Source organism: Lolium rigidum, chromosome 3 (genome assembly GCF_022539505.1).
Source record: "Lolium rigidum isolate FL_2022 chromosome 3, APGP_CSIRO_Lrig_0.1, whole genome shotgun sequence".
In the NCBI taxonomy this organism is placed as follows: domain Eukaryota; kingdom Viridiplantae; phylum Streptophyta; class Magnoliopsida; order Poales; family Poaceae; genus Lolium; species Lolium rigidum.
Genome location: NC_061510.1, coordinates 26788918 through 26797169, shown reverse-complemented (window position 1 = coordinate 26797169; position 8252 = coordinate 26788918). Strand labels below are relative to the sequence as shown.

At 44.2% G+C, this 8252-nt stretch overlaps 1 protein-coding gene across 4 annotated transcripts; it reads left to right on the top strand.

The window, feature by feature from the left end:
- Positions 1-3521: 3521 nt before the first annotated feature.
- Positions 3522-7563, top strand: LOC124701331. Of its 4 annotated transcripts, none has more exons than XM_047233383.1 (4): positions 3522-3831; positions 4856-4929; positions 6243-6363; positions 6843-7563. In XM_047233383.1, the coding sequence occupies exons 3-4, from the start codon at positions 6346-6348 to the stop codon at positions 7221-7223; spliced, it is 399 nt and encodes a 132-aa protein (XP_047089339.1). In that variant the 5' UTR covers positions 3522-3831; positions 4856-4929; positions 6243-6345; the 3' UTR covers positions 7224-7563. The 4 variants fall into 4 exon arrangements, with proteins under 4 accessions (XP_047089339.1, XP_047089337.1, XP_047089338.1 ...); XM_047233381.1 differs by having other exon boundaries at positions 3522-3845; XM_047233382.1 differs by lacking the exon at positions 4856-4929.
- Positions 7564-8252: the final 689 nt, after the last annotated feature.

Below are 8252 nucleotides of genomic sequence, written 5' to 3'. Positions count from 1 at the left end.
GTAAGAGCTGGTGGGCTGGACTCGGGCCAGAGAAGAAAGGGAGCTGGGCCGCCTCGGTGGAATTGGGTCTGGGGGAGAGAGGAAGAGAACTGGGCCAGGAAAGAGAGAAGGGTTTTTCTTCTTTTTCTGTTTTTATTTAAAACTATTTGAATTAGAAAACCTATTCAGTTTTGAATTTGAATTAGATACAAGAGTGAGATTCAAAACTTGGTTTCAAAATATTTACCTTATTTGTAAAACAAAACAAAACACCTTTATATTCAAAATTTATTTGTTGGAAAAGTTTAATTATAAAATAAGATTTATGAGAGAGAGAGACTTAGGTTTTATTTAAAGGAGAATACAAGGGGGGTTTATAAAATAGTTTTATTTAATAAAATCATGGATGATATGATGCATATGTCATGATGATGCATTAAAGAAAAAGAACAAACAATTATCTATTAGGGGTACTACCCGGGGCCGTTACAGCGGGGCATGAGAGGCGTGCGCGTTTAGTGCGGCAAGAACTCGGCCGACCCGGATCTTGGGGTTCTCGTGGATTGTTGGGTCAAACCGTCAAAGCGGTGAAGCTGGAGGTGGGGCACCATTAGACATTTCTAGATAAGAGACACGGTAGAAGTGCTCAGAAGAGCCCACCCGTTAATTTCTACCACGATCACCGGGAAAGTAGGAAGGAAATAAATTGCCAACCGGTCGCCGGTAGCCCATCTCACCCAAATAAAAAGGAGAAGAAAAGGAAAAGATCAGTCAAACTTACCAAGAGATAAATATGAGGCTACGTGTCAGCTGAACGGATGTACTAAAACCATGAAAAATTGGATATCTACAGTACCCAAACTAATCTAGGGCGGGTAAACTGATTACCTTTCATATAGTGTATAATGTTGCATCCATGGATATGTCTGTGACATGCATATATGCATATCGGCGCCGCGCTCAGCATGTGTGGTTCTATCTCTGCTATGAATGAGAATAAGAGAATCATTTTGTGGTTTTCAAGCAGAAACTCAATTCGGCTCCCGGGTGCGTATGATCCCTCTATCTTAAAAACATATTTTCAAGTGTTAAAAAGTTTTGACAAAAAATTTTACATGTACATCTCCATAATATATGTGTATTCGTCAAGTTTCACGAAAAAATGATATTTTTTGTAGTCTAAACGAAAAAGAGAAAATTTATCTTGTGACAAGTCTTTGTTTCAGCACCGAATTTTGTCTTTTTTACACACGCAACATGACATATCGATTTTTCATGAAACGACTTTGTGAGCGCGTAGCACATGAAGATGTTCGTGCGAAATTTTTGTTTCAATTTTTTTGACATTTTAAAATGTGTCTAACATGTATTTCAATATAAAGGGAGCATACGCTCCCATGTGCCAAAACATCACTCACGTTTTCAAGTTTCATTTCAATTTTTTAAGCATATGCTTGATGGTTTTATAGCTAGCCTCAGTTTGTGTCGAGTATTAAGAAGCGTCCAAGATATGCTGAAAAATTCTACATTTGTTCGCATTTATTCAATTTACACCTACAATCCGGAATCAATATCAAATCTGAGGAAAGTGTATGATTAAATCTATCTATCTATCTATATATAATATGCTAATAGCATAACTTCACCGTCGTAGGCGGCTTGGCACACAACCGATCTACTAAGGACCAAGCAATCATTTTGATAACGCAGTCAGCAAAATTTATCTAATCCACGGGACATAATTACGGAGCTTTTCCCCTTAGATACCGCAATACCTGGCTGCACTAGGCGCCGGCACAAGCCAACTCCCAAATCCCTCACCCCCATGTCGTGCCTATTGCTGTCAAGTCTTCACTGGTTGCATTATGTGGCGTCCCCGTAGGTGTAGTGTTACTCATACAGAAAACCTATCATACAAGAGGCCGGCTCAAATACTACTTGTACCTATCCATATCTAATAACTACTATATTAAACCTTAACAAACATCTTTTTTCTCCTAATTTTGGATTTATTTTTGGATTAACACTGGTTTGACACGTATGTAATTTTGTGGTTTAATTCACCGTTGTCTTCTTTTGTGTACGTTTTGGTGCTCTCTAGCAATTTTGGTTGGAGGTTTTCAATTTCCTTTTCTATGTTAATGAGTTATTTAGGTACCTTTGTCGTGTGGCCGTAGCAGTAAAAGAGGAGGCGGTCAAAGCGGTGCTACCACACCTATCGCCCCCGTAAGGCCTTGTTCGGCAGCCGTGGTTTGACAGGTTTTTTGGTGTCTCATCCCGGCCCAGTTTTAATCCACCAGAAACCACGGCCGATCTGTTCGGTAGGCCGGTTTCTAGCGGGCTTACCCGAGCAATCCCCAAAAATACACGTCGGGTAGGCCGGGTTTGGAGTGGAAGAGAAACGCTCGCCCCTCCTCGCGTTTCTGGCTGCTGGCCACGCACACAGCGAAAGCACCTACCTACCAAACAGCGTTTTAAAGAGAGGGGTTGTAAGAGGTTAAGGTGTAAGTGTTTTTGAGGGGATTTGGTGAGTGGCGTGGTTTCACCCAATCCCGCTGGGGTTAACCCACCTAATCCCCAAAAATCCACTACTGCCGAACAGGGCCTAACTTCTCTCTCTGATTTCCCATCTTTTCTAGATTTCTCCTCTTCTTCATTGCCCCCTCCGGTCTCCCCTGTGTGCGTGACGCCACAGCGCCGCCCCTGCAGCTCCCACTGACGCGAGATCACTGCGAAGATCTCCATGGTGCCCATCTCCTTCTCATCTGACCCGCTCGCCCCCGTGCTTCTTCCAAGATCGACATCCATGGGCTTCCACGCATGCTCCGGCTCTGCCGCCCCTGTGTTCTTCTGCTCGCCGCGGAAGCAGAACACGGGGAGGAGGTCCGAGAGAACATGGCGGACCGCTTTGCTGCGACTGTTGTTGACGCAGGATGGCCTACCAGGTCTACGCGACACCACGGCGAAGGTCCCCGTGCCCTCATCTTCTCCCCACCTTGCCGGCTCGCCGCCCATGCTTCTTCCCGAGCGGCGATGGCCTTCCCGAGCTTCCTCCACCACGGGCACGTGCTTCGGCGACGCCGCCCTGCTCCTTCGGCGTGTGCTCATGCGTCCGCGCCGCCCCAGGTTTGCCTGCTGCCGACTAGCATCTCCTCTCGCCTGTGCCTCCTACGCGTTCTCCCTCCCCACCCCATAAAATCTTTGTTGCGCGCAGCGGTGGCAAGCAGGATTATGGCCCCGGCGCGCGTTGTTGCAGCATCCAGCGGCGCTTCGCGGAGGACTCCTCGCCGCCCTTGAAGACGGCAGAGGATTATTGGTGCAGCAGCCAGGGCACGGCCTCGGCGTCGTACTTGTCCACGCACGCCATCCCTGACGAGATTCCTCCGCCTCCTTCCTCTTTCAGATCTTTCTTCCGTATTTTGATTTCCACTGATTTTCTTTTGTTGATTTGCTATCTCTGCTTCTTGCGGATGGATGGCGCGTGTGCTGCTCTGCGTGGCCGGCGTGGTAGGCAGCCCGCAGCCGGCACGTCCTGCCAGAGGCCGGAGCCCGTGCTGGCGCGCCGGGTTCTCTCTCCAGTCTGCAGGTGGATGTCGCCACTATTTCTCCGCGTTCCACATCTCTGCGTTCTGGTACGGATTCTTTCTCATGTCTTTATTGGTAGTACTGGAAACTGGTCGGGGGCGACACCTTCTCTGTTTTTTGGGCGACCGCCGGCATGCTGCAGAGAAAAGGTTTTTCTTTCAGTGTCGCCTCAGTGGGGCAGATGATGCAGATGAGCTTCTCCGTGGATTTCCGATATCAGCGAAGGGAAGAGGAAGATGGGATGGCTTGCGCCATGGTCACAAACAAGTACGTAATTCACGGTGAGACTATCTCTGAAAAACTACAGTTGCACAATACCAATCAAGATACATGAACACTGAACACTGAGATTTTTTTTGGTCATCTCCTCGCAGATATTGTCCCACAAATTTAAGCATTAGATCTATTTTTTTCACTCTTTTGGTTGTAGAGGTTATCACTATCTATGCTAAGAGAAAGAGCCTTTAGTTTTTCCAATCAGATTGATGATAAAAAGGTTTGTCTCAGATGTCAATTGCAACATAGAGAACATTTAATTTTTTCAATCAGAATGCACTATTGAAGCATGTGGATCTTATGAAAACATTATTAGGACCAGAGCCTTTTTTTCTGTCTAGATCTTCGAAGTCATGACTACTTCCAATTGTCCCACACCATTTAGTCGCCCTATTTGAAAATACTGCACTATCGTTGGGTAAGCACAAGGTTTTTCTGAGGTAATGCAGGACTTCAGACCCTGACCAGACCACCATCAACGGTCTGAATCAGGTGAGCCAATCCTCCATGTGCATTTAGGTGAGGGTTCAATCTTGGAAAGAAAAACTGGAGATTCTTTGTATTTATCATATCCCACTTCTGTTGTTGCTGCTGCTGCTTAGGTAAGGAATTGGGTGGTATCTCCTTTCCGGTGCTCCTGTAGAAAGACGCCTTTACTGGAGGCATTTTAAGCGGTGCAAACATATTTTCTTGGACAAGATGAGTTCCTCAACTACCTCACCTAGCTATGTAAACAGAGTCTCTGGCTTGTGGCAGTTTACCGTCAGACAACTACATGAATAAGAACTTCTTAACTGAAGCCATCCATCCATGCTCGATTTAATAAATTTGCTCCTTTTTTCGGTGTTTGTGCTTCTGTTGTGTACATTGTTCAGATACCGTCAGACAACTACATGAATAAGAACTTCTTAACTGAAGCCATCCATCCATGCTCGATTTAATAAATTTCCTTCTTTTTTCGGTGTTTGTGCTTCTGTTGTGGACATTGTTCAGCAGACAATTTCCTTTTATGTAGCACCCGCCAGGTCTGGTTATGTTGACGACAAGCCTGCTAGCTGCAAGTTGTGGCAGACAGGTTGGAGAAGTCATGTATGATACTCTTAGTGCCATCCCTTTATTTGGCCATTTCGTAGTCCTCTTTTCCATTGGTTGTTTAAGTTTGTAGGTAGTTTGGATTGCTTACCTTTCTTTTGAAATCTGTGCGATCATGTGATCTCAGTCAATCGACGTGTTACATGTCACCAGTTATATCTTTTTTGGTGGTTTGTGCTCGACAGCAGGATTTTTCTGATAGTGTAATAATAATGCGCCCGATGCAATAGTTTTGATTCCTCGTAGTTGACTCATTTAGATTTCTTTCATATATATATTTCTTTAGAACAAAACAGGAATATACCAGTGCAGATTTTCCTGCCATAAAGCATTCTCCCCTAAGAAAAGTGTAGAAAAACATAGTTCTTAGCCGCACACGAGAATCATTTCCTGAACACCATTGTCTTAAAATGCTCCCAGATGTACTGTTGTCAATTGGACAATATATTTGCTACTTGTCATGCTTAGAGGATTTTCCCTTTCAGTACTAGAAGATCACATCCGCATAAGCTCAGGGTTATGGCATGCTTGCTCCATGTTTTTATTTCGTTCGTTGCCTACACGTAGTCAGTTGTACTGTTGTAGTATTTTTCTCGAGGTTGCGGTGAACAAATAACTCTTTCTACACTCAGTACAAACATCAGACTATATTACTATAAATATTGTTTCCATTTCTTCCTTAGTCAAGTTAGCTTGCAGTTGCCTTCAAACTATACGAGCACAGTTGGTTGGTTAATTAAATAATACTGAATTATCTGAATACACTTTGTGAATACCCTCCTGTTTTCCCTTCCTCTAATTGCCCTACTTTATTCTTCGAAGGTATCTCTTTTTTAATCACACACTCTATCTCTCTACTTGCTCCTTTTTTCCCCTCCTCTGCTACCTCTCTGTTCGCTTTGGTTTGTCTGATTGTTGTGTCCCAAGCATCACAGAGATCACCACTTCCATACCATAAGACTTGATGGGTGAAAGAAGAGGCGTAGTTATTGTTTTCTTAATCTACGAATAGCGTAGCGGGAAAAAAGCATATTCACTTATTTTAATATTGCTTGACCTTACTTGCCATGAACCTACTAAACTTCTCCATTATATTGCCATGGCACATTACAAGGCTAGAAATCTCGCTACCAGGAATATATGCATGACGTTAACTATGGTTTTAATTTCTCCAGTAACATCCTTTATGTAATAATGTTCCATTGAAATGTCAAAATTAATCCCAGCCTAAATCCCTGTGTCTTGTTGAATGGTTCTCCAGGGATAATAGCAGACTTGATATAAACTTGATAAGTTATTGTGCATTGCAGGTCCTCTCCATAATTATGAGAGAAGATAAAACATTGTCCTTATCTGCCGCACCGTCCTTTGGAGATTTAATTCTGAACCGATCAAGAAAAAACTGATCTGACCATGGATAGATCGTGCAATGTAAGATACCTTTTTTACTAACCCAGTAAACTTCTAATAGTATTGCATACATGTTTACCCTTTGCCAATGAACTTTTTGGTATTATTATGTTTTTCATCCACAGTTGTTATGCATGTGTTGTGTCATCTGTATCCGGCTTAAACACTTTATCAGTTGCAACGAAATGGTAAAAACTCATGATAAATTGTGTTTTCAGTTTCAGAGCAGTGTACAAAGTCCAAGTAGCGGTGCATAAGCAAAAGTTTAGTAAAAAAATCTATGAAATTAGCAGACGTTTATAGAAGTTGTATGTTCAGTATAGTTTAATAGAATCATGCATACTAAACTCTCAACGCTTCTATCATGGCGACGAAAACGACAGGTGTAACTCGAGATTGACTGCACCCTGTATGTACCTGCCGTCACTCCCCTTATTCTCCTCTTCCTATGATACAACACCTGTTCTACTGATCTCTATAACCTAATTGTACTCATGCAGGCACACCAGAAGGAGATCAGGGTGGAGAAAAGATCTCCACTGATGTCGCCTCCAGCAAAAAGGGCGGGAAGGCAGAGCGCAATCGGAGTCCCTCCTGGTTTTCCACCATTGAATAGCTCCATTGGGAAACGACTGGCTGCTGAGTTGAGCGCAATAGCCAAGAAGAGCAAGCCCGTGCAGGAATCTCAAGGAAGTAGGCCAGGCACAGCGAAGCGAGGCCAGAACACGCTGGTTGGGTTCCTGCCAGAGGCCAAGTTCTGTCCTCGCTTCAAGCGTACGTTCACTGGCAACCCTTGTGGCTCGCTCAAGATTCCGAAGGTGTTCTGTCAGCACATGATTGGCAATTTCCCGTTGAAAATCAACGCGTTTGGGAACACATGATGTGTTAGGTTGGTGGTGTGGAGGAAGGGTAGATAGGATGAGCTCGGCGAGGACAACGGCATTGCAAAAGGTGATTCCCTGTTCTTCACCTATATGGTGGATTCTTCATTGGAGGTGGCCATCTTCGGAAGTACTGGCTGTGATCCGGGGCCGCAAAGAGTGCAGTTGCCTCTTGGCATTAGGCCAGGGCCGACTTTTTCTTGCTACCGCGGTGATCCATGTTATAACATGCATTATATTTATCAATAAAACTTCGGAGTTGCAGCGACTCTATACTGCTGTGTCGAACTACCTTGCAACCGTATTGTATCTATGATCAGTATGCACTTATATTTCTGTGTCCAACTACCTTCCGAACCATGTTATATTTCTGATCAGTGCGCACTTATATTCCAGGCACAAGCCTTATCTATGTATGTCCCAGCTGCCCCCTTGTTTATCTTCTCTGGCAGAATCAGGATATGTATTATTAGTAGATTCATTTTTTTAACAGGGCAGGGGTCTCGAAGGACCTGGATAGTTATTCTTCGAGACGTTGGTGGGTAAATTTTACAAGCATGACCTCGAATGAAAGAGAAACTACATTGCAGTCCTACAAATTTCACTAAGGACCTTGAAACATAGAAAAGAAACACAATTAAGCCCTAGGTCCTCTCCATCTGATGCAAGCCTCCATCGCGGGATGTCTTGACAATGCCGGGGACGAATTACTTGGCGGCAAGAAACAGCTGTATTTCAGCGAGAAGCTTTGGGAGGTCACAGAACACAATGGCAGTCATGGCCACCGCGTTATTCCATCTGAGCTGTAGCTTGATCTTCTGTGGCACGGCCACCTCCCACATGCACAAATTGACGCACCAATTTGCTTCTCCCCCTCGCCACCGTGACCGACCGGAAGAAACTCCTCAGCACATTGACTCCACACCGAGCGGTGCCCATGAGCCACGGACTAATTGAAGGGAACAATATTCTTCTCCGCCACCTCCAACTCTGAACATAGAAGCAAGAAAGCAACAATATTCTATCTAG